At 36.7% G+C, this 26,999-nt stretch overlaps 1 protein-coding gene across 7 annotated transcripts in view; it reads left to right on the forward strand.

Annotated features, from left to right (window-relative positions):
- Nucleotides 1-26,999, forward strand: part of UNC79 (unc-79 homolog, NALCN channel complex subunit) — a 240,600-nt gene that overhangs the window by 80,397 nt on the left and 133,204 nt on the right. For all 7 annotated transcript variants that reach the window (XM_070594580.1, XM_070594578.1, XM_070594583.1 and 4 more), the window contains exons 8-12: nt 14,300-14,364; nt 18,606-18,694; nt 19,320-19,360; nt 21,381-21,409; nt 26,505-26,734. In XM_070594580.1, the coding sequence (XP_070450681.1) occupies nt 14,300-14,364; nt 18,606-18,694; nt 19,320-19,360; nt 21,381-21,409; nt 26,505-26,734 (454 nt within the window). The remainder of the gene's footprint in view (nt 1-14,299; nt 14,365-18,605; nt 18,695-19,319; nt 19,361-21,380; nt 21,410-26,504; nt 26,735-26,999) is intronic.

Here is a 26,999-nt window from a genome sequence, read left to right on the forward strand (position 1 = left end):
TTCTAGTAGTGTCCTTTTCTGGTTTCAGTATCAGGATAATGCTGGCTTTCTAAAATGAGTTTGGGAGTTTTCCCTCTTCTTTGAATTTTTGGAAGAGTTTGAGAAGGATTGGTGTTAATTCTTCGTTAAATGTTTGGTAAAATTTACCAGTGAGGCCATTTGGTCCTGGGCTCTTCTTCCTTGGGAGAGTTTTGATTACTGATTCAATCTCCTTACTAGTAATTAGTCTATTCAGATTTTCTATTTCTTCCTGATTTGGTCTTGGTAAATTACATGTTTCTAAGAATTTTACCATTGCTGCTAGATTGTCCAGTTTCTTGGTGTATGGTTGTTCATAGTAGCCTCTTATGATCCTTTGAATTTCTTTCTTTCTTTTTTTTTTCTTTGAGGAAGGTTAGCCCTGAGCTAACATCTGCCAGCAATCCTCTTCTTTTTGCTGAGGAAGACTGGTCCTGAGCTAACATCTGTGCCCATCTTCCTCTACTTTATATGTGGGATGCCTGCCACAGCATGGCTTGACAAGCAGTGTGAAGGTCGTCACCCAGGATCTGAACCAGTGAACCCTGGGCCACTGAAGTGGAATGTGTGAACTTTAATTACTGTGCCACTGGGCTGGCCCCTTTCATTTATAATTTTGTTGATTTGAGTCCTCTTTCTTTTTTCCTTCGATAGTATAGATAAGGGTTTGTCAATCTTGTTTATCTTTTCAAAGAACCAATCTTTGGTTAATCTTTTCTGTTCTCTATTTCATTTATTTCTGCTCTAATCTTTATTATTTCTTTCTTCTGCCAACTTTGAGCTTGGTTTGTTCTTCTTTTTCTAGGTGTATAGTTAGGTTGTTTATTTAGGATCTTTCTTGCCTCTTAACATAGACATTTATTGCCATGAACTTTCCTCTTAGAACTGCTTTTGCTGCATCCCATAAGTTCTGGTATGTTGTGTTTCTATTTTCATTTATCTCAAGAAACTTTTTATTTCCCCTTTAATTTCTTCTTTGATCCATTAGTTGTTCAGGGAACTGTTGTTTAATTTCCATGTGTTTGTGAATTTTCCAGTTTTCCCTTTGTTATTGATTTCTAGTTTCATGCTGCTGTGGTCAGAGAAGATACTTGAATTTGCTAAGACTTGTTTTGTGGCTTAACATATGGTCTGTCTTCGGAAATGTTCCATGTGCACTTGAGAAGAATGTGTATTCTGCTGTTGTTGGATAGAATGTTCTCTATTTGTATGTTAGGTCCATTTAGTCTATAATGTTGTTCAAATCTGCTGTTTGCTTATTAATTCTTTGTCTAGATGTCTGTCCCTTGTTGAGAGTGGGTTTTCTTTATTTTTTTGTTTTTAAGCAGCTTGACTATGGTATGTCTAGTTATGATTTTATTTATATTTATCTTTTTGAGGGGTTCATAGGACTTCTTGGTTTTAATTTGTGAGTTTGGGAAAATTATCAGGCACTATCTCTCTTTTGTTAGTGATAACAGTACTTTATTAAGGCATATTTTATATATAGTAAGATGCACAAATATCAAATATGTGGCTGGGTCAATTTTGCCAAATGCATAATGCTCATTTAATCATCACCCAGATAAAGACAGTAGAATGTTTCCATTATTCCAGAAAGTAATGGCATGTCCCTTACCAATTAGTGTCCCCTCTTCCACCCTGAGGCAGTCACTACTCCTGTTTCTATATAATTCATATATTCATATAATGTAGGGATTCTTATAAATGGGGATCTGACAGTATGTATTCTTTCGTGTCTGACTTCATTTACTCTACATAATATTATTGACATTAATCTGTGTTGTTGAGTATATTAGTGGTTCTTTTTTATTGCTAAGTGAGTATTCCATTATGTAAATATACCACAGTTTGTTTTTCTCCTCTGCTATTGATAAACATTTAGGTTGTTTCAAGGTTTTGGCCAATATACATGAAGCTGCTATGAACATCTTATACAAGTCTTTTATGGGCATGTGTATTCATTTCTCTTGGGTATATACCTAGCAGCGGAATTACTGAGTCACAGAGTTTATAAGAGAATTCTAAACAGCTCTATAAAGTGTTTATGCAATTTTACATTTCATCCAACAATGTATGAGAGTTTCAGTTGCCATTCACCCTCATTAATATTTGCAACTCTCAGCGTTTTGAATTTTAGTCATTCTAGTGGGTGTCTATTTCATTGTGGTTTTAATTTGCCTTTCCTTGATGACTGATGTTGAGCACCTTTTCATATGCTCGTTGGTCATTCAGATATTTTGTGAAGTACTTGATGAAGTCTTTTGCGTAGTCATTAATTGGGTTGTTTATCTTTTTTATTATTGTTATGTAATTGTTTTTAATGTAGTCTGGTAAGAGTCATTTGTCAGATTTATATATTGCAAGTGTTTTCTTCCAGTTTGGGATTGCTGTTTTATTTCCTAACAGTGTCTTTTGATGAGCATGAATTTTTAATCTTGGCAAACTAAAATTATAATTTTTTTGTTTAGGTTAGTGCCTTTCATGTCCTAAGGCAGCTTTGCCTCCTCCAAGGTTGTGAAGATAGTCTCCTATGTTTTCTTCCAGAAGCTTTATAATTTAGCTTGCATATTTAAGTCTATCATCCATTCAAGTTTAATTTTTGGGTGTGGTGGGTATGATTAGTTTATTTCCGTATGGATTGTTCCAGCATCCTTTATTGAAAAGATTGTCCTTTCCCTTTACAGTTGTATTGGCCCCTTGTTCCTATATATATATAGGTGTATTTCTGGACTCTATTCTGTCTCATTGATCTGTATACCAATACAAACTGTCTTAAATAGTTTGGCTTTATAGTCTTGAAATCAGATGGTGCAAATCTCTAACTTTGTTCTTCTTTGATCATCTTGGCTATTTTAGGTCTTTTGCATCTCCATATAAATTTTAGATCAGTTTTCATTTCTGCAAAAAGTAATCCTGCTGAGATTTTGATCTGGATAGTGTTAAATCTATAGTTCCATTTGGAAGGAATTGACATTGTAAAAGTAGTGAATTTTCTAATCCATGAACGTGATATATCTTTCCATTATTTAGGTCTTTTAAAATTTCTCTCAACGGTGTTCTGTAATTTTGAGTGTAGAATTCTTGCATTTCCTTTGTTAAATTAATTCGTAAGTTCTTGATTATTTGATTCTGTTGTAAATAGCATTATTTTAAAATAAAGTTTCCAATTGTTTGTTGACAGCATAAAGAAATTCAGTTGATTTTTGCATATTGATCTTTTATCCCATGATTTTGCTAAATTCAATTATTAGTTCCAGTAGTTTGTTGATTGGTTGGATTTTCTATGTAGATGATAGTATCACCTGTAAATAAAGACAAATTTGCTAGTTCTTTCCCATTTGTATACCATTTATTGCTGGGTTTTATTCTTTGTTTCACTGCCTAGGACATTCAGAACAATATTGAATAGAAATGGTAGGAATGGGGACCATTGCTCTGTTCCTAACTTTAAGGAATAGTTCACCATTAAGTATGGTGTTAGCTATAGGGTTTTGCAGAAACCCTTTATGTCACTGTGAGGAAGTTTCATGTCATTTCCACTTGACTGAGAGCTTTTTCTTGAATAGATTTTGAATGTTATCAAATACTTAGATAAACTAAAACAACAGTAGAGAAGAAAATGTTATATTCCTCTTTATGTATTTCATTGCTTTCTGCCCTTATCTTTGCTATTTTCTTTTTTTCTTGAGTTTAATTTCCTCTTTTTCTTTTTCTAGTTTCTTGGGGTGAAAGCTTAGATTGTTGATTTTGAACATTATAATTTTTTTCTAATTATCCATTTAAAGTTACCAATTTTCTTCTAAGCTCTTCATTAGCTGTATCTCATAAGTTTTGGTATGTTGTATTTTTACTATCACTCATTTAAAAATATTTAAAATTTTTCATTGCTATCTCTTCCTTTGTGTGTTATTTAGGAGAATGTTATTTAATTTCCAAGTATTTGGGTTCTAATAACTTTTTCTTCTGATTTCTATTGTAATTCCTTGGTAATCAGTGAATGTTACTTTTATCTTTTAACACTTTGAAGATGTCATTCCATTGTTTCTGATAAGAAATTAGACATTCTTATGATTGTACCTCTGAATATAATATATTTTTTCTCTGCCTCCTTTAAAGATCCTAACCTTATTTTTGGTATTTCGTAGTTTTATTATGATCTGCGTAAGTGTAGTGGGTTTTATATTTATTCTGCTTGAGGTTTGCTGAGCTTCTTGAATCTGTGGTTTTGTGTTCTACGTCAGCTTTGGAAAAATGTTGGCTGTTATCCTCTCTAGATATTTATTCTGCCCCTTTCTTTTTCTCCTCTCATTCTGGGACTTTAAAAAATATTTGATATTGTTCCAGAAGACTCAAGTGCTCCATTCCTTTTTTTGAAAAAAATTGTTTATCTGTGCTTTAGTTTGGATTTACATTAACCTGTCTTCAAGTTTACTGATTCTTTCTTCCACTCTGTCCAATATTTTGTAAGAAGTGTATCCAAAAAGCTCCTAATTTTATATATATTTTAGTTCTAGAATTTTCTTTTGGTTACTTTTTAGAGTTTTCCTTATCTTAATGATCTATTCCTTGAATATCTTTAACATATTTTAAGTATTTACTTTAAAACCCTTACTCCTAATTCCAAATGAGTCTGCGTCATCTGTTTGTCTGCTTCTTTTGACTCTTTTTCTCTTGATTATGGGTAACATTTTCTAGCCCTTTCACATATCTTGTAATTTTTTATTTTATCATGGACATTGTAGAGAATATATTGTGGAGACTCTGGGACATCTTATTTCCTCTAAAAGTATTCAATTTTGTATTTGCCAGTGTGAAGTTACTAGTGGATCTAGTTCTCCTGTCACAGCTTAGTTTTATGGTGTTAAGACAAGTATGTTTCAGTTTTGCCTTTACTCCTGGTGCATAATTATTATTGCTTTGGTGTCATTTTCAAGTTTTGTTGTATGTAGTGAAAGCAGTGCTTAGAGGGAAGTTTATAGCATTAAAGACATATAGTAGAAATGAAGAAAGATCTAAAATCAATAAACTAAGCTTCTACCTTAGAACACTAGAGAAAGAGCAATTTAAGCCTAAAGCAAGTGAAAAAAAAAGGAAAAGAAAGAATAAAAATTAGAGCAGAATTCAGTGAAATTTAAAACAAAATAATAGAGAAAAATCAACAAAGACCAGCGCTGTTTTTAAAAAAATATCACTTAAAACTGACAAACTTCTAGGCAGGCTAAATAAGAAGAAAAAAGAAAAAGAAAATATCAATATCAGAAATGAATTAGAGGTCATCATTACTGATGCCATGGACATTAAAAGGATAATAAAGGAATACTATGAACAACTCTGTGCCCACAAATTTGATCACAGATAAAATGGACAAGTTCCTTGAAAGATACAAACTACCAAAACTCACACAGGAGAAATAGATAATAAGCCTATATCTATTGAGGAAATTGAATCAATAATTAGTAAGCTTCCATAACAGAAAGCACCAAGCCCAGGTGGTTTCACTGGTGAATTCTGCCAAACATTTAAGGATGCAATGATACCAATTCTTTACCATCTTTTCAGAAAATAGAAGCAGAAGGAACACTTCCAAACTCATTCTATGAGGCCTGGAGCACGGTCTTCATTCACAAGGTGTGACCTATCTGTGGTCTCCTGAATTCCTGGCATGTTCACCAAAGTTCCTCTCTTTGGCTAGTTGGAAATACAATGCATCTCTATCACTATGTGACTTCTGAAATCTCAGCTTTAAACCAGTAAGCAGCTGTTCTCTGCTAGTCCTTGCGGAGTTTTGTTCTGAGCACATGCAGTTTAGGACTAGGCCAAGGACCTGAGGGGCACCCTTACGCAGATTTGCGGAACCTCTTTCCTGCTGCCCCCTTCTGTTCTGTACCTTTACTCACAAATTGCAGCTGCCTTAGCAATTCTTCACTCTGATATCTGTTTCCCCTACTCACTGAAAATGCTAATTTCTTATTGGGTTCCACTCGTCTTTGCTGCAGTTTGGAAGCGTTCTCAGGCAGAAAGCCCAGGTCCATGTAGAGGAACCTGTATGCTCCCCTTTTTTCAAAGGATTGTAGCCCTCTGTTAAAATCTATGCCCAATGTTAGAAATTAGTTGCTTCATACATTTTGTCCAGTGGAAGGATAAGTCCAATATATCCTAGGACATTAGGGGCTGTAACTTGAAGTTCCCTTATTTCTTGAAAAATTGCTTGTACCGTATTCTCATCCCTCTTTCTGGAATTCCAATGACACGTATGTTAGACTTTTCTTCCATTTCCTATGAATATTTTTTTCGTCTTTTCCTCCCCCATTTCATCTTTCTGTGCTTCATGCTGAATCTTTTTTTCTGACTTGTCTTCCTGTTCACTAATTTTTTAGTCTCCCAATTGTGTTCTTAATTATGTTAATTATATTTTTAAGTTCTAGAATTCCCATTTGGTGCTTTAAAAAAATTCCAATTTTCTGATGATATTCGCTAACTTGTCTTGTACTTTATAGAACATATTAAGCATAGTTATTTTAAAGTCTGTTTCTGATAACTCGATATTCTAGATCTCTGGAGATTCTGATCTGTTGTTGTTTCTTTTGTTTTCTTGTCTTTCCTGTATGTATGTTTGTTTTCTTTTTAATTGTGTACAAGACATTAGATACAGAAGCTATAGAGCTAACTCGAGGTTTAGGATTATGATGCATTTCTTTAGAGAAGGTTTGCTTTTGCTTCTGGCAGGAGCTTATGGACATTAACAATCCAGATCACCTTAATGCCGCTTCCCCCACCCCAAAAGACCTATGGGCCATTCTCAAGATGAGAACCCTGTGAGGGTTGGTCTATTTCTGGTTCCCATTTACTCATAGGGTGTGGCCTTTTAGGACCTCTACCCACCGCCTAGGGAGATTTTTTGGTCTCTCATTCCTTGGTGGTCCCCAAATTCCATTTTTTGTTCTCTTACTTCAAAGAGTCTGCTGAAATCTGCTCGTCTTGTGGAACTGGCAGATAGAGAAATGGGCAAAGGAGGAAGAGTGGCCTCAAATGCCAGGTTCACCTTTCAATGAATTCCTTCCTCTTTTGGGTCATGGCCCCATAAATCTCCCGTAAAATTCTCTGTTTGTTTTGGTTTTAATCTTGTCCAGTTTTCTAACTGTTCTCAGTAGGAGGATTGACTTGAATTAATTTGTCTGTCATTTCTGGGGAAATGGGACTCAGACTCTTTTTCTGTAATATTTTCAACAGTGGAATGTAGGTCATATATATTTTTGAGCTCAGGTGTATTTAAGAATGTGTTTCTATATCGTCACACATGAAAGAAAACTCTGCTTCACTGAAAAAAATATAAATATTGCTTCATTGTTTTCTGGCATTTAGAGTTATAGAAGACAAATCTTAGACCAGTGTGACTTTGTCTGTTATAGGAACTCCTTTTGTTGTTCTTAATTCTTGGAGACCTATTTATTTATTAAAAAGAACTTTTCTTAAATATTTCTATATATGACTATCTTTTCATTGATTTTGCCTATAATATGAAGAGCGCTTTCAATCTGTGAATACAGGTCCTTTTTCAGGAAATTTCTCACTAATGAAATTTTAAATTATTACTTTCTTCCTTGTTTTGGTATATTCCTTGGGAATACTTGTAATTGATAGGTCGGATTTTCATTTTCTGCGCTGTGTAGCTACTATAACCACAATTTTCCATGTATTTATCTTTTCCTCTATATTCTTAGCTTCTCAGGTTGATTTACTCTATAACTTACTTGATTTTCTCCCAAATCACCTCTATTTGTTGCTTTGAATGAGGGTTTCTAATTTTGCTATTTTATTTTTAGTTTAATTACATATCATATCTCTTATCCAATCTATTTTTATCTCATTATGTTAGCTTCCCATCTCACCCTTTCTTCTTTCCTTGCTTCCTTCCTTCTCTCCTTTCCATCATTTCCTCCTTCCTTTCCCTCTTTCTTTTTCTCATTGCACTGGCTCATATCTCCAGTTCAGTGTTGAACAGAAGTGCTGAGAGTGGATATCTTTTGTTTTTTCCCTGAGTCTGTGAGGGGAAAATATTCAGGCTTTCACCATTAAATATGATGTTGGCTGTAAGTTTTTCACAGATACTTTTGTATCAGATTGAGGAAGTCCCTGTCTATTTTTAGTTTCCTGAGAGTTTTCTTTATCATGAGTGGATGTCAATTTTGGTCAAATGCATTTTCTGCCATTGAGATGATCATATGACTTCCTCCCTTTATTCTGTTAATATGGTAAATTATGTTGATTTGCTTTGCAATGTTAAATCAGCTTTGCATTCCTGGGACAAATTCTACATTGTCAGTTGTGTTATATTGCCAGACTTAGTTTACTAATTTTTTAAAGTGTTCTTGCTTGTACATTTATGAGGAGTATTGATCTAGTTTTATTTTATCGTAATATCTTCATCTAGTTTTGTTCACAGCATAATGCTGATTCATAAAATGAGATGGGAAGTGTTTCCTCCTCTTCTATTTTATGAAAGAGTTTATGTAGGATTTGCATTATTTATTTCTTAAATAGTTAATAGAATTTTCCGGTGAATCCTTCTGGACTTGGGGTTTTCTTTGTGGAAAGGTCTTACATTATGAATTCAATTTAATAGGTTATGAAGTGGTTAGATTTTTTTACTTTGTATTGTCAGATTTTGTAATTTTGTAATCTGTGTTTTTTGAGGAATATGGGCATTTAATCCAACTTGTCAAATTTATTGGCATGTCTATAGCATCTGAAATGATGTCCTGTCTTTCATTGCTGATATTGGTAATTTGTTTCTTATATATATTTTTATACCTCAGGCTAGCTAGGGGGCTTATCAATTTTATTGAACTTTCCAGAGAAGCAGCATTTGGCTTTGTGATTCTCTCTATTGGTTTTCTGTTTTTAATTTCATTGATTTCTGCTTCTATCTTTCTTATTTTCTTCCTTCTACTAATATAGAGTTTAGTTTGTTCTTTTTCTATTTTAATAAGGTAGAAGTATAACTCATTTATTTTGGATATTTTATATTTTTAATATAAAAATTTAAAGCTATAAATTTCCTTTTTAACCATTGCTTTAGATGCATCCCACAAATTTAATATGCTATGATTTCATTGTGTTTCAATACAGAATATTTTCTAATATTGCTGTGATTTCTTCTTTCATTTATGGATTGTTTAGAAGGGTGGTTTTTAAAATGTACAAATATTTAGTTATTTTCTAAATATCTTTTTATTTATTTCTAGTTTAGTTCTGTTGTGGTCAGAAAACATACTCTATAATATCACTCTATCTAAATCTTTGAGGCTTATTTCTTGGACCAAAATATTGTCTATTTTAGTAAATGTTGCATGTACCCTTGAAAACAATGTCTATTCCACAGTGGTTGAGTGGAGAATTCTATCGTTATCAATTAGGTCAAGTTGTTGAGAATGTTGTTCAAGTCTTTTGTTTTTACTTATTTTCTATTTTGTTTTATCAATTACTGAGAGAGGATTGTTGAAATTTGTAACACCAGATATGGACTTCTTTCTTTTTTCAGTTCTGTCAGTTTTCTTCATGCAATGTAAAAGTCTATCATTAGCTGCACACATATTTATGATTGTTATGTCATCTTGATGAATTGACTCTTTCATCATTGTGAAATATCCTTCTTTATTACTGGTAATATTCTTTGTCCTAGAATCTATTGGTCTGATATTTATAGAGACACTCCAGCTTTCTTATGAATAACATTTGCATGGTATAACTTTTTCTGTTTTCTTTTAACTTATCTATCTTTATATTTCAAATGTGTTTCTTGCAGGCAGGATATATTTGGGTCATGCTTTTTGAAAAGCTTAAATCCTATGTGACAGTCTCTGCCTTTTAGACCATTTACATGTAATGTAACTATTGTTTTGGCTATTTACATTTAATGTAAATACAGATATGGTTGGGTTTAAGTCTTATCATCTTGTACTTGTTTTCTTTTTGTTCCATCTATTCTTTGTTCCTTTTCTTTTTAATATCGTGCCTTCTTTTGGGTTAGTTATTTTTAGTATTCCATTTTATCTCTATATTGAATTGCTAGCTATACCTCTTTTTAAAAAGAATTGCTCTAGGGTTTACAATATGCACCTTTAACTTCACAGTCTACCTTTACATAGTATTATACGAGTTTACATGCAATGTAAGAAACCTGTGCAATTTTATTTTCCCCTTCCCATTCTTTTTGTTCTTCTTATCAAATATTTTACTTCTCTGTATATTAGTCTCATAACACATGACTATTATTTTTGTTTTAAATAGAAAATCATCTTTTAACAGCATGTTAATATGAGTAGGAAGTCTTTTGTAGTTATTCACCATATTTACCTTGTCTAGAATGCTTTATGCCTTTGTGTAGGTCCTAGCTTTCATCTGGTATCATTTTCTATCAGCTTGAAGACCTTCCTTTGACATTTCTTGTAGCAGAACTCTGGTGGCAATGAATTCTCTTTTCTTGTGTTTGTCTTCAAATAGTCTTTATTTCATATTCATTGTTGAAGGATATTTTCACTGGGTGTAGAATTCTAGGTTGACAGTTTTTTTCTTTCAGCCTATTAAAGATGTGGTTCCATTGTCTTCTGGCTTGAGTTGTTTCTGACAAGAAATCGGTGACAATTCTTTATCTTTGTTCCCCTGTAAGTAATGTGTCTTTTTTCCTGGCTGCCTTTAAGATTTTCTCTTTATTGTTGGTTTTCATCAATTTGACTATAATGAGTTTTGGGGTGATTCTCTTTGCTGTTATTTTACCTAAGATGCACTGAGCTTCTTGGATCTGTGCGTTTATAGTTTTTATCAAACTTGAAAAATTTTGGCCATTGTTTCTTCAGATATTCATCCTCCCACTCCTTGCTTCTCTTGGTTTTTAATCTGCCTGATATTTTCCCATAGCTCATTGAAGCTCTGTTTTATTTCTTCCAGTGCTTAGGTAGTTTCTGTTGTTATGTCTTGTTATGTCTTCTAATTCACTGGTCTTTTCTTCTACTTTGTCTAATCTGCCATTAAGCTCATTCTGTGAATTTTTTATTTCTGATGTTGTATTTTAAGTTTTTAGAAATTCCGTTTGATTCTTTTGTCTTTATCTCTATCCTCGTGTTCATATTTTCCTTTGAATATGTTTATAATAGCTGTTTTAACGTCCTTTTTTGCTAACAACCTCATCTCTGTAGTTTCTGGGCTTGTTTCTATTGGCCAATTTTTTTCCCTGATTTGGGTAACATTTTCCTCCCTTTACAAATATCAAGGAGTTTTTGACTAGATGCTAAAAATTTTTAATATTACATTACTGAGTGTCTGGATTTTATTGTCTTGCATTACAGTGTGTTGAAGTTTGTGTTGGCAGTCAAGTTACTGGTGGATCAGCTTGACCCTTTCCAGACTTATTCTTATGTTTTGTTAGTGTGTGCCCAGAGTAGCCTTGTCTCTAATGTTAGTTTAGCCCTACTACTAGGGTATGACCTCCTAGAGTCTCTATTAAATGTCCCAGGTTTTCACTGAGTCACCTCCATTCTGACTGGTTGGAACTCGAATATCTCCCAGCTCTGTAGGAGATGTAGGAATTATTTAGCTTACGAATCCCCCATAGTTGTTCTCTATGCAGCCTAATGGAGTTTTGCCTTACACACGTTTAGCTTAGTATAAAGCAAAAGACCCCAAAGGACTCCTGCTAAGATTTCTAGAGCTCTTTCTTTGTGTAGCTCCCTTTTCCCTTCTTTGGTACTTTACCTAGCAAATTCAAGCCACCTTGCCTCTCTAAACTCCAGTTTTTGTTTCCTCAACTCAGTGAAACCACTCTACTGTGCTTATCTTTCCCCTTCTAGGGCCAGTGTCTGGAAATTGCTTCCAGGAAGAAAGCCAAGGTGATTGTAGGACTCATTTCATTGTTTCTCTTCTCTGAAGGATCATTGTCCTGCACTACCTGTAGTCCAATTTCTGAAAACAGTTGTTTCATATATATTTTCTGGTTTTCTAGTTGTTTTTGGTGGGAAGGAAAGTCTAATACCAGTTACTCTGTCATAGCTGGAAGCAGAATTCTTGTCTGTCATGTTTTTATGCTATATTTTTTGCTTATATTTTCAAATGAAGGGAGATTTACCATGACTATATTTACTATAAGGTAAGGTATGTAGATTGTCCTTATATCAGAATCAATTGTAGTGCTTGTCTCAATTACAAATACTTGTGCTCTATCTTTAGAGATTTTGATTCAGTGGATCTAACATGGGTTACAGACATCATAATTTTGAAAACTTGACAGGTGATTTTCGATACACAACTGAAGTTAAGAATCACTGTTCTAGTAACTTAAATCTAGTGTGACTTTGGTGGACTTAAATGAAGTATCCTACAACCTGTTCTTAACTCAGTGACACTGTAAAAATGAAATAAAAAACTAGAAGAGTAGGACCTCCTGGATGTCGCCACTATCCATGTATGAAGCATTAATTTTTGGCAGAGCAGACCTCATCAAGTACTATTGGCTGTTGCACATTCTGATCGGTTTATGCCTATGCCATAGTGGTTGTTATATCTTTGAATATTCTATCTATAAGTGTCAAGAACTTCCTCATATTTATAAAGTGATCTGCAAATATTCTCATAATACACAGATTCAGAGGTGGTTACCTAATTTCGTCTGTGTGCCAACACTGTTGATAGATGTGACCTCCTGGAGCTCAGTGTTGAGGATTTTAAGGCCACTTCTGGACTCAGCAGAAATGAATGCTGTTGTGGATTAGTGATATCTGTCATGAGCTTGTGATTGGAGGAATGGGGCACATGTCCCATGTATTGGCAACTCCTGTACTGGTTAAAGGCCGTCTTTTTCTTTAGGGTTCTCCTAATTATACAAGAAAACTCGTTGTTACTCTCTATATTGATTTGATTTTTCCCTATGTAGGAAACAAATCTTACAGTCATGGAATACTTATATTCAAATTATTTCTTCATTCATCCATTCCTTACTCATTCATTTCCTCTTTCTTTCTCTCTCAAAATATAATCAATATGATACTATGTTATTAGAATGGTGGTTTCTGGTCTGCACTTCTTATCTTCTTTTTAAGTAAATAGACTCATTGTATATTTTTTTAAGGTAGGTGGCTCTGGACCATATTTTCCTGAATCCCAAACAGGCACATAATCTTATACCTGGTTTAACAGTGGGACAGAAGATTTGAAGTTGGGACAATCCGAGACAGAAAATTTTATAAAATATTTAGAGCATAAATTAGGTCTGAATCATTAATAATAAGTATTTTTGAATTACAATTGGGTATGTAACTAAGTAAGAATATCTTCTAACCTGAAAATTCTTATATATTAGGCTGATCATAGTCCTGTAAGATTAGAATATGGCAATTTAGAAAAATGCCCTACTTTTAAACATATAATCCTGATACTTTTTTTTTTTAATGATGGAACATTGTTAGCTAGGTGCTTTGGGCTGCAGAATGATCTGGATGATGATAATTACTTGTTGTGCCTCTTGTTCTGATCTATCCCAGATTACTTGGTTCTTGTCCTCATTGTGTGTATGCTGTGTTAAGGAGTTCAGTGTTAGCAAACCAGCAGAGATTTAGTCTATGGGTCACGTGTGAGAGAGAGATGAAGTTCATTTTGACAAGAATCTTATCTTTCCAGTCTCCACGTTTGATGGGGATGGAGTGGGAAATGGAATGGTGGAGGTTGCTTTACAATTCATTTCAGTTATTATCAATTTGAAACACTTCCTGGTGCCAAAAATCTAGAAGGTTTAGCATAGTTTATAGTAGAGTGAAAAGAGCAGAGTGTCAAGAATGAAGAGCTATAGGTTCTAGTCCCAGCTTGTCATTTAATAACTTTGTGACCGTAACAAGCTACTTAATCTTTTTAACTTTAACTTACTCATATATGAAATGAGGTTAATAATCTGCTGTATCTATTTCACAGAGTTGTTAGGAGGATCAAGTGAAACTATAGGTATAAAAACCTTTGAGAACTGACTAATGGCATATCGTTATGAGGTAATATTATGATGTTGTGTATGCCACCTTATACCAGCTTGTCTCTCCCCATGAGAAAATGGATGGAGTTGTGATATCTTTGCTTGGTTTTAGAATTTTTCATAGACTAAAAAAATGATTATTTTAGGAAGCCTTCTGATGATGGTTCTATTTAGGAAAAAGAAAACTAGTGAAGTATCTGCTGTGTTTTTACTAGGGCACAAATAATTTCAATGAGAAGTACTCATCAGCTATGCTTTGCTTTACAGCTTGGAATCCCATCCACTGCCAGCACATTGAATGCCACAACGCAATTAACAAACCAGCTGTGAAGGTACTGTTTTAGCAGACCTGGTGCCATCTCGTATTATCAGTGGTCAAATTATCAGGAGCAGATTGCTGAATGAAATGGAGTAGATTGTATCCTTCTCTGTAAAGCAGAGGCCTGTGCTCTGTGGTAATCTCAAGCACGTCCATGTCAGTCTAACTATACTTTGGTGGGTTGCTTCAAGACAGAGCAATCGATAGTGGTATCTGCAGGTTTGTCTATCAGTTCATAGCCAAGTGCTGTGTAGCACTGAGCTAATTATCAGAATAATTCTGGTGAAACATTTACTTAGTCCTGAACTGGCTCTATCTGAGCTAATAAACTCAGGGAAAGGTACCTTGCCCCTGTTTTCATGTGTATGCTACAAATCATGAGTGTCTAGAGTGTGACTATGCAAACTCAAGAGTCATAGGACAAAAATAGATGAAATTGTTAAGTCTTAGCTCAGATCACAGATATGATTTAGTTGAAACGACAGAGGTAGTTGGACAGCAAACGTGGAAAGTTACATTAGAGGTAAGGGAACAGCGGTTTAGAGAGGTTAAGTCACTTTCCTACAGTCACACGGCTGGAACCAGGTACCTTGAGTCAGCCTTATTCTTTTTCTACCACATCTAATTGGGTCTGTCTGTTATAACCCTGAATCTTTCAAATTGAATGTTAAGAAAAATAATCAAACCTTTTAACAAAATTACTTATTTTTGTTGGATACAATACTTGGCTGGAGAGACCTGTGTCTGGATTTGCAAGGGTTAATTTTTATATTATGAAGAATGAGAGTTAGGTTAAGTGATTAAAGTTCACAGTTACTTTTTAGAACCTAGTGTCATGGGAGTTTGCCTCCCTTGTTCTATGGATAGGTCGACTGTAAAGATTACCAAATGATAGAAAAATAGTACTGTCATTTTATAGAAATGGAGTAGAAGAGGTAAAATGAGTTATAAGAAATATAAATATAAATGGAACCAACAAGAAACATAAATGGAACCAAAAATGTTTTTCATGTACCAGAACGGCAGAGGAGTGCCAGTAGTAACACTGTCGTCTAGATATCTCTTACTAACAAAAGACATCCTTGCATTGTTACACTTGATCTCTGCTTTTGATGAAAGCAAACTGAAGGAATTTGTGTTGAGGAAGAGCAGGTGAGGGAAAGCCACCCCTGGAAACACAGTCCTCTCCTCTTCTACTGTGTGCACCCCCCTCTGAGCCGCCATGGACATTTGGGGTTCAAAGGTGCTGTTCTTTGGTGTGAGGACGTTTTCAGCAAAACACTTGAGTTCATGTATTATTCATGGAATTAATTCTTCGCAGTGGTGAGACTTATCTGCCTCTCTCACTTTAGTTTCTATATCCGTCCTTTCTTCTTCCCGTCTAAGTTACAACTCCCTCTTTTGATTCACCCAGACATCAACAGAAAGGAGGTACTTTCTGTCTGATTTTTCCTTGATTTTTTGTCAGACTGCATTCCCAGGAGTCCTCTGACTTCCTGATTAGGAATGATGTCTGGCCTCCTACCCACAGAAATCATCAGGATTAGATTTTCTCCTTCTCTTCCAGGCCAACAGCCCAGTGCCCTCCTCTGGCCTGGCCTCCCTTTCCTCACAGGCTGTTCCCACAGCCAGCCCTCCAGGACAGGCCAAATCATCCTACCTTCTGGCATTTGTTTGTTGAGGTGAAATTCACATAACATAAAATTAACCATTTTTAAACGAACTGTTCAGTGGCACGTAGCACATTCACCATGTTGTGCAACCACCACCTCTATCTGGTTCTAAAATATTTTTATCACCCCCAAAATTTTGCTTTCTGAACTCCAGTTTTCCTGAAGAGCTCCCTTTTTTATTTGTACTCTACAATTCCCAGAAAGGTAACATTCTTGTTAACGCCTCCTGTGCTGGGGCTGCTTTTGCCTGACAACAGGTCTGGCTCCGTGCTGTTCTTTCTTTACAATATGAGTGCTCCCCAAACCCACGGAGATGTGACTATAGGACATGTAGATCAAGGGTATCTGCCATCCAGATGCTTCCAGAATAATGTTAAATGAAAAAGAAATTATGAAATTGTACAGTACGATGCCAATTTAGTTTAAAATTACATATATTTATATTCATGTTCATAGTGAAAAACAACCAGTAATTCTCATCAGAATGTTACTAGTGATTGCATTGAGATGGAGGTTAATGAGTTATTTATTCTCTTATTTCCTTCATTTTCCCAAGCCTCTACATTTGGCATATGTTATATTTATAAACAGAAAATTGCTATTTTTTAATGCAGTCAGATATGAACATATTAATATGGGTGTTCAGAGTAGAACAGAATTGACACTATCAGCTACAAATCTGATGGGTCATGTTAATTAATTCATAATACATCAGAGGTCAATTAGCTAATCTCTAATGGCTCTTTACAGTTCTAACATCCTAGGAGTTTTTCCTTTTGAGTGGAATGAAAAAGCTCTTTGCCTGACAGTGGTATCAATGATTCATTAGAAATGAGAGTGAAGTAACTGCACTAAAGAAGAGGTCTCCATGGGGTGCATGGCAAAGACTCAGGGAAAATGCATTTATCCTCACAAAAGGCCTAACGTCTCCATAATGGTGAGGTATAGCACCGCGGAGTAATGACTTGCCGGTAGAAAGTATTATCTATTTTGGTTGGCATAGGTTGCAAAAAAGTACTTTTTAGGTAAGAGCCAAGAGTTGTGATAGGATTGAAAATGAAAACGTGTTGGAACTTATAGTTTGTTGTATCACACTCTGCTTTTGGTTTTACTTGGTTCTATTTGAAAATCACTTTATGAAGTACTTTGGAGTCCAGATAATTATCTAAAACTAAGTCAGCAAACTATGGCCTATAGTCCAATTTGGCATGCTGCCTGTTTTTGTAAATAAAGTTTTATTGGACCACAGCTATTTACTTATGTATTGCCTATGGCTGTCTATTGTTACGTATTGAGCTAAATGCTCATTTGCCTGCATATTGTCCATGGCTGTTTTCATGCTACAGCAGCACGGTTGAGTAGTTGTGACAGAGAACGTATGGCCCACAAGGCCAGAATTATTTACTCTCTGGCCATTTGCAGTAAGTTTGCCAGTCCCTGATTTAACACACCAAAAAGTAGTTATTCATTGCAAAAAAGGAAGCATGGAGCTTATCTAAGGAAAATTTTCACAATGGGAACATATATTTTACAGATTTTGATGGTATAATTATTTAAATTTAGGAATTCTAACTCCTTTTTCCTCCAATCATTGAAACGCTTCAGGGTTTTAAGTTTAAATGGCAGGCTGTTTGGATGATAAATTTAGTTCGTTTTTCCCCTTCAACTCAGTAAAAACTAAAGACAAGGCAGCGTGAAGTTCCAGAAGAATTTGTGTACTAGGCACATTAACTGCATAATCAGCTGTAGTGTGGAAAAGGGCAAGAACGGAATTCAAAATGACTTTGGAAAGTCATAGGAATTTAAACTGATGCAAAGTACAAAATTCAGCTGGTCGTCTGAATATTTTGTTCGCTTCATTTAAAACATCCAGATATTTGAAATATCCTGATGATCAACTGTAAAATGAACACTTTTCATCTCTGTGTTTAGGTTAATGAAAACTCAGCCATAAATAATTCAGAATTGAACGGGGCATAGCAGGGTTAAAGATACTACAGGTCACGCGTGGAAGGAAAAACACCTGAAAATGAAATGTTGGATGACTGATGTAGAACTTAGGTTCCAGAGTAAGAAAAGTGAATCACTCAATGGTAGATCTAGTGCTAAATTTTCTGAATGAGGTCTATCTTAAGAAGCAAAATTCTCTATGGCATGCATTTTGGTAACAGTTATGATTTTATAATCTTAATAATGTGTTTTCCTTTTCCTAAAAAGAGATTGCTGTGTTTACCACTTTAGAGAAGGAATTACTATACGAGTCATGTAGAGGCAATTTGAACAGCCATTGAGCAAGATGATTTTTTTATCTTTGTGGAATGAAGGTGGATTTCTTGACACTGTTTGTTACTTGAATTGCAAATAACAGGAGAAATGAATAACCACAGTAGCCACATTTAAAGCTTCAGTGTGGACTCATCAGCCAGCGTAGGAAAAAGTTATAGGTTGAATGGGTTTTGCTAAAAATATTTATTCTGCTTTGCTTTAGAAAATTTGTCATTATTGAACCATTTGTGCTCATGATACAGGCAATGTGATAAACAGGACAGGAGAGGTCATTCTGTCTCTTCGTGTGTTTCAGATGTGTATAGACCCTTCCCTGTCAGTAGCTTTGGGTGATAAACCACCCCCACTGTATCTCTGTGAAGAATGCAGCCAGAGGATCGCGGGGTAGGTACCAGGGTCTTCAAGGAAAAGGAAATAGGGCAACAATGAGAAGATAAGAACAATCACTTGGACTTAAATTGGTTACATTATCCACCTTTCCCACTAACCTCTCTGTTTTTTAAAGGTTAGTTTGTTGGATATTTAATATATAGCGAACTTTCATTTGAAACGTTTCAGCTTTGAAGATTTGCAATATTTCTTTCCATGTGCCAAGAGAAAGCAATTCCATTTAAGAAAGCAGCTCCAGTTTTCAAGTGACCCTGTTAAAAGGGCACAGTGAAACAGAAAACTGTGGTTTTCAAACATGACATATAATTCATGTGGGTTCTCTTTGCTTGTCGGTTTTGCAGAATCACATTCAGCTCTGTACAAATCATGCTGTATTTTGGTTGGCTTAATTAGCATCTGGAAAGTATCATTTAAAGATAACTGAATATGATGAAATGCCTATAATTTATAATTTAGCTGGAATGCATTAGACATTTTAAAAAGTGTACTATGATAGTGCTCTTAATTTTACTTCCTTTCTATTAAAAGCTTTTTAGCGGTAGTGTGCAGCTTATAAACATTCGGGGGGAAGGGTAACATTGCAAAGAAGCTCAACAATGACTTCTGCTTTTCTTTATAGGGACCACAGTGAATGGTTGATTGATGTTCTTCTGCCACAAGGTATGGTTTGCTTCAGAAGAATGAATAATGAGTAATCGTGACTAATGGCATGGTTGATTTCTCTCCTCTTGTACTGTTTTATTTTACAAAGACAGTAACCGAAGTATTATAGTCTATGAATATTCATTCATATGAAGCATGATATCAATGTCTTTCTTATAATATACCCACACACTTAATAATGAGGAAGGAGGCATCATCTCTACCAAAATTAAGGGTAGATGTTGGAATTAGGATTCTGTGTGACTAAAGCCCTGCTGAATTATGTCATAAGGGGTTTTCTGTATATATAACCGGTGTTGCCAATGATGTGTTTGCTGTGCCAGGTCGGAAAGGGAATAAGGGACATCAGCAGGAAGAGCATTGAATAATGGGTCTTTCTCCTGCCACTATTACTGGCTCAGTGTTTTTAGGGAAAATTGTTTAATTGCCCTGAGACTCAGTCTCCCCATCAGTAAAATGGGGCTAATGTACATCTGACCCATCTCAGTGGAAAGACGAGATTACGATGCTTGTAGTCTGTCAGAGTTCTGAAAGCTAAGCCTGGTGAGTGGGCAGGTCCCGGACAGAGCTTTCTTCCACACGCGGGGAAGCAGGTATTCCAGCCACCTAATTGGAGGCTGAAATGATCAGAAAAAGTACTCAGGAAAGCAGAGGAAAGATGAAAGGTGGAAACTGGGGGCATACTGAGTCTAGATCAGGCACACAGGAGGAACTTGACATATGACTTCAGAGGTAGATAAAAGAATTTCTATGAAAGACATCTTAAAAAGAAATGTAAAAACCTTGTGTTAACTAAATTGTGAACTTTTTTTTTAAACTTAAGGCCTTTGCTTGATGATAATTACACTATCTCTTGGTAGTCTAACTTTTAATATTAGGTCATCTCGACCTTAAATGATTTAGTGAGTGCTCTCCATCTGTAAAATGGATCAATAATGTCAGCTTCTACATCATTTGAAGAGACATTTTGAAAATTTACCTAAGAATATCTGTAAAAAGATTTGGATTTCTATGAATGAAGGTAACTTTTTTCTCGCTTAAATTAGGTTACCTTGTTAGCCAACTTCCAGTACTCTGAGGTAAAACCCATAGTCAGGTTCTAAAGCACATTTTAAATACCAGATATACTGCTCAATTCTGTCAGCATCTCCAGATGATATTCGTCTTTGGAAGAAAATTGATAGCTTTTCATTAATTTATCTAGAGATGTGGCGCTAAGCTTAACATAAAGCTTAAGATGTGACACAGGTTAAGATAAACTCTAAGATATCAGACTGTAAAATAACCATTAATTATACGAAACCAGCTTTTAAAACTGAGTTGTAAATTTTATTGATTTGGCATCCACTAATTCATAATTTCCAGACAGAGTCTGGGCAACATTTACCTTTGATCTTTTTAATAAATGGTAACACAGACTAGACTGTAAGTAATGGTTTAATCCATTTTTTGAGCACTTACTATTTCAGGGGAAATGTTAACATATTTTTGGAAAAATTATTTTCAGGTGCTCTCAAACATCGATTTTCATGGACATAATTGGTATGTCCACTAGAAAGAGTTTTTATCCATTTGTTAAGTCAATCCTGAAGTATATATCCCATCAACTCAGTGGCATAGCATAATGGATGAGCGGAAAACAGGGATTCCAGAGATGTTAGCTCTGGCTCTGCCTCTCCCATTGACTGGGTGATCCTATAGTCATGCAACCCTCAGTTTTGTTCTCTGTCAAATAAGGAGGTGAGATTAAAGTAATTTGGCTTTAACATGGTCTGAATTCTAAGTCATTTCTGAGGAGGTTGAATTACTTGTGAAAATAAGTGAAGTATTTGAACATGCAGGTGTTTTTGACCTCATTAAACATAAGTAGATGACAATTTAAGAGACAAGTGAGAAGCTGTTTTGGCCAAGTCTAGAGGTTGTGTTACTAAGCTTGTTTTTACTCCCCTTCATGGCTGCCCTTATTTTAAATGGGCTCTCTTGCTTTGTTGATATTTTGTGTACCTTCCCCTTACAGCTGAAATATCTGCTATATGTCAGAAGAAGGTAAGAGCAAACCATCTGTGTGGTGGGGCATGATTTGCTGTGTTTGTATGTAAATTCATTCATTGACATCTGCCTCATTTTTGCACCGTGGTTTCCCAGTACGTATGTGTCACTGTATTTGTGAAGGGGGAAAAGAAATAATTTAGCATGCAAAATTGCTATGTCCAAATGGTCTCTATTTCCATTTCTGCTTTTGCTCACCCATCTTATGCACTGTGTTTTTGATAAGTAATCTGAAATAAAAGCATACGTGTCACTCTGCATTAGAAGTCTAGTTATAAAGAGATTTGAATGACAATGCAATACATGCTGCTTAACTTTGGTAAAGGATGTATCTTATATGCTAACAATATTTATTGTTTTGAAGTGGAGTGCAAATTCTCCAATAAATGTGTGTCAGAAACATACCTAGACCAACTATATATGGGAAATATTCATTTACATGTAAGTTGAATGATATCTCTAGTTAAATATTTTGCCTTCAAATTTCCTTTAGCCACTTTTCACAACAGTTTCCCTAAGCCATTTCCATCTTATTTTCTTGTTCTAGTTGTTGAAAAGTACAAGAGGAGGTAGTGTGGTGTCATACAAAGAACTTTGGGCTAGTTGCTTGAGATACTTGGGTTCTGGCCAGCGCTATTCCCACCTCCCTGTGAGACCACGTACAAGTCATTTAAACTTTTTAGGAGTCGGTCATGAGTGGGTACCTTTGGAGGGCTGTTTCAGTTATCTTTTACCACATAATAAACCATCCTAAAATGTAGTGGCTTATAACAACAGACATTTATTTGATCACAATTCTGTGGATTGGCAATTTGGCCTGTGCTCAACTAGGCCGTTCTTTTGATAAACTTCTCTGGGCTCACTCATGTATTTGCAGTCAGTTGGTGGGTAGGCTGGGGATTGGCTGGTTCCACATGACGTCACTGCCATGTCTGGGGCCTCAGCTGTGATGGCCGGAATGGTTGAGATGACTGAGTGCTTGCCCTTTCCTCTTTCTGTTAGGTGTCTCATCCTCCAGGAGGCTAGGCTGGGTTTGTTCATTAGGCAGCAGTGTTCCAAAAGATTGAGAGAGGAGGTGGCAAGGTGTTTTGAGACTGAAGCTCGGAAGTCACACAGCATCACTTCTGCTGCATTCCATTGGTCAAAACATCCCCCAAGGCCAGCCCAGATTCGAGCAGTGGGGAAATAGACTTCTCCTCTTCATTGAAGGAACAGCAAGAATTTTGTGGTCATATTTAATCTATCACAATCCACCCTCTTGACATAATTACTTACATTCTTTCCATATGCAAAATACTCTCACCACCTTATAAGACCTTCGAAAGTCTTGTCCATTTATGGCTTCAGGCTTAAAGTCAGTTATCTTGTGATCTGCATCTGGTCTGGTCACTGATGAAACTCCTCTGGTACAAATTCTCTTGATTCAGACACCTGTGAACTAAAAAGGCAAGTTATCTGCTCCCTACACACCCCCCACACAACGGTGAGATAGGGACAGGATAACAGCAGTAGACTTCTATTCAAAAAGAAGAAGAGGAAGCGGATGGCTAGTCTGTAGCAGTCCAGCCATCAACATGTCAACAGTTCCTTTGTCTCCAGGGATAGCAATGTGCCTCGATTAGGATCTGGTTTTGCTTCCTGAGAGTAGTTCCTCAATCCATTGTTGTCCTTCTGGGCTCTTTGCTCCAATCTCTGAGATATCTTTCCTTTTCAGTGAGGAATGGTCCATGTTGCAGCTGAGTACCTCTCTTAGTTTTCTTGTAGAAGTTGGGGTTCCCACAGACGTCTTTTCATGTTGACCTGTGTCTGTCCTCTTTAGTTTAAGCTGGTGGTGCTTTTGCTAGTATGACTTTCTTTAAAACTTTGTGGATTTTCAGTGAATTTCACTGGGGTTCAGTGCCCCCAAAGCCACATATATAATTCTTTTCGAGACAGTCCTTTCTGTACTTTGGACATTTTAGTCTGCCCTTAAAGTTATTAGAAGCCCTATTCTAGCTGAGAGGCTCAACTGGGCATCACTTTATATCTTTCTAACATTTTAACAAAGGAGTACAGTCATACTTTTGATTTGACTTTTATCCTGAGGCTGTTTCTCACTTTGAGAATCTTTTACAAACTAGAGAGACTAGGATGAGAAACACTTTTATTTTCTAAATCAGCATGTCCTGGCTCTGGTGGTATTCTTAACATATTTGACACTGAGAGTGGATCATTTTTTAACACTCTCCTCCTTTATATGACAAAAGTATTTTTAGTAATAACCTTCAAATTAGCAGATTTTTTATTATGCGTCCTTTATAAACATTGTATTTTATATGAAAGCTAAAATGGGGAACTTCCATTGAATTCATACTAGTTCAGAATTGTTTGAGCTTGCTTCGGGTACAGTCTGTGTCTTTCCCTCTTTCGGTACTACATATTCCTACTCTTGAACAGTAGGTTTGAAATAAATGTCAAGGTTGTGAAGATAAAGAGACAGACCTTGATTTACTTCAATTCTGTCATTATATGAGACCACTTGGAGTTATTTATTTATGTTTAAAATTCAAAGCAGTGAACAGAGTGCTGGAGTGAATATTTGCAAACCGTGCCCAGCTGAATCCAGATCTAAGGAAAGTCTCTCAGGTTCACTTTGAAATGGAGACAAATGGCTGACATCACATGGGTTGAGGACCAATGGTGGCTTGGAAGTATATTATTAAAACTTAGTAGGAACCACAGCAATTGTTTAGAACTTTGATTAACCAAAGGTTATTTGGGGGCAAAGTATTTATTGCTGATATTATTTAGAATTGATGGCACATGGTGAGAAAGCAGGTTGACTTTTAGTTGGTAGTCCAGATACCAATATATGCAGTATGTCCAGATACTGGATAAGAAATCATTCAAAAAGTAGCAGCATCAAACAACAACGATTGAATTATGCTCACAGATTCTGTGGGTCGGGGATTCAGACAGGGCACAGTCCACAGCCTGTCTCCGCTCAAGGGGCCTCATCTGGGAAGACTTGACTAGCTTGGAGCTGGAAGTATCTAGAGGCTTCTAGATCATATGTTTGGGCTCTGGGTTGGGGTGACTTGAAGGCTGGGCTTAGCCAGCACCATTGACTAGAGACTTACACATTGCCTCACCATGTGGCTTGGCCACGGCAGAGTTCTGAGAAGAGTAGACTGATGAGCAGGCTTTGAAGAGAGAACATTCCAAGACAGCCAGGGGGAGCTGCATGTCTTTTTAAAACCTGGCCTCAGGAGTCATATAAATATCACTTCTGCCATCCTCTTGATTGAAGCAGCCACAAGCCCATCTAGATTCAAGGAGAATGGAAGCATACCTGAGGAAGCAAACCCAAAGAGCCTCGTCCACAGCTGGGCTTAATTTATATGAGAAGACCTTGGACCTCCAGCCAGGAATTTGCATGTGGCAAGAGTGTAAATAATTTGTGACCAGAAAATAGGATGGGAAATTGCAGGCCTTAAACTTTAGGTCTTCATTATACCCACTAGCCCATATCCACTTCCTATTGTTTATATAACAGTGGGCATCCCAGAGGAACAAAGACTCATTGTAACCAAAAGGAAGAAATAAACACTAAGAATAAGCTCCGACATGTGCCGCGCTGCTAGTGGTGCGGTATTGGTTTGGTGGGTGAGCAGGAGAAGCCCTAAACCAATAGGGATTCTTGTGCTTCCAGAGTGAAATTTAGTGTATGAAAGAGGAAGGAAGGGCACAGAGCCGAAAAAATACTCCACTTGGAGAAGTCAGGGCTGGCTTGGAGGCCAAAGACGACTTGGGCTTCAGATGCAGAAGAAACACTCTGTATTTTAGGAAACAACAACAACAAAAACCCCTTATTAATAGAAAGAAAAAAAAAAGATTGCAAAAATTTTGTTTTTATGATTTGTTGGCCTGAGTCCTGTTCAGAAAATGAGATTTCCCAGCACTGCTATCCAAAGCCTTTGTGCTAAAATTGAAGTGGAACAAGCCTTCCTTTGAAATGGTTGTTCCGATAAGCAGTCAATACAGTGTCACGGTTTTGATGTAGATTTTGTGCTGCTTGCTGCTTCCTTCTTCTGTCTCCACAAGGTGTCTGTCATGGAGGCTCTCAAATCTTCACCAGGCTCTGAGATCGTAATGGCTAAGGGTATTATATCCCCTAGAGGTGTTCCCATCTTTATAATCTCTGTTGAAAGATGAAAATGCTCTCTGGACATGAGGCATTGAGCGTGTGGTGGTGGCCTCTCCAATAGGCTTGGGGCACGTTTTTTGCGGACGTCAGGGACGTTTCCTGATAGCTCCTCAAATTGCTTCGTGTGGATGCTGCCTTGCTCCTCCGCCTCTTGTCAGGGCAGCTGTGACAACAGCCCCCGATCTGGGGCATCTCCCTGATGCTACACCACTGTCCTTGCTTCCATTGCTTCATCTGTTGACCCTTCCAGTAGTTGATGTCAAGGCTGATTCTGTGAGTGGCTCTTGCTGCCTTTTGATATGTTCTCATAGTGTCAGTGGACATATTCTTTAGGTCTTGATAGAAAGAGTGCTGGGGGGAGTGGAAAGGTCTGCTTTTGGGTTATCAGCTCAGCTCGGCACAACTCCCTGCCTGACCTTGAAGGCAGCAAGGACAGATGAGCTGTAATGGAAATCTGCTCTTTTAGGAGTAATTTTGAAAGTTTATTCTGGGGCTTAAAATGATCCTTCCTACTCTGATGTGCATGATGCTCTCTCTCTCTCTGGACCATGGTTTTAATTTTTTTCTTCATATGTCTGCTGAAAACTCTTGAAACACTAACTTGGAATAATCCAGAACGCCCCCTCCCTCCCATGATTGAGGTAACTTTACAAAGGGCTTTTCAGCAGAGTCCCACTCATATTTAGAACGTTCCTATCACTCACACTAATAGAAACCACTTCTCACCTTTACTTTTATCCGTGACTGAAATCTAACTGGTTAGAGATGGCCCGCATTTTGGAAGCTAGTGGCACTTCAGAAATGTGCTGTGACTTCCGGGGGCCCCTTAAGTTTCCATTTGTTCCAATTCTTAGCCAAATTTACCTCAGCAATTAACTTTAACTGATTTCCCTTTTTTCCTCCTAGAACTGCAGTTCCCACGTTAGAAGAGCAGTTGTCACCTGCTTTTCAGCAGGGTGCTGCGGTCGCCACGGAAACAGGCCTGTGCGGTATTGCAAAAGATGCCACTCCAATCATCACAGTAACGAAGTGGGGGCTGCCTCGGAGACCCACCTGTACCAGACCTCCCCTCCCCCCATCAACACGCGGGAGTGCGGTGCCGAGGAGCTGGTCTGCGCCGTGGAGGCCGTGATTAGGTAACAAGCAGTTTTTGAGCAGCTTCCCCTGAAAACACCACGTTCGCTTTGAGCCACCCTTCTCCCATGGAGGTGTGTAAATTTAATTCAACTTCAAGTGCCCTCAGCCCAGCAGCTCGCCGTCCACAATGCTGCAGTGATGATGTTTTAATTGATTCATTCAAAAAATATTTTTATCGGATGCCAGTTATATGCCAGGCGTGTGTTGGGCACTTGGGAGAGAGACAAGAATAAAATGTAGTCCCTGCCCTCAGGTTAGCCATGT

This window comes from Equus przewalskii, chromosome 25, assembly GCF_037783145.1.
Source record: "Equus przewalskii isolate Varuska chromosome 25, EquPr2, whole genome shotgun sequence".
In the NCBI taxonomy this organism is placed as follows: domain Eukaryota; kingdom Metazoa; phylum Chordata; class Mammalia; order Perissodactyla; family Equidae; genus Equus; species Equus przewalskii.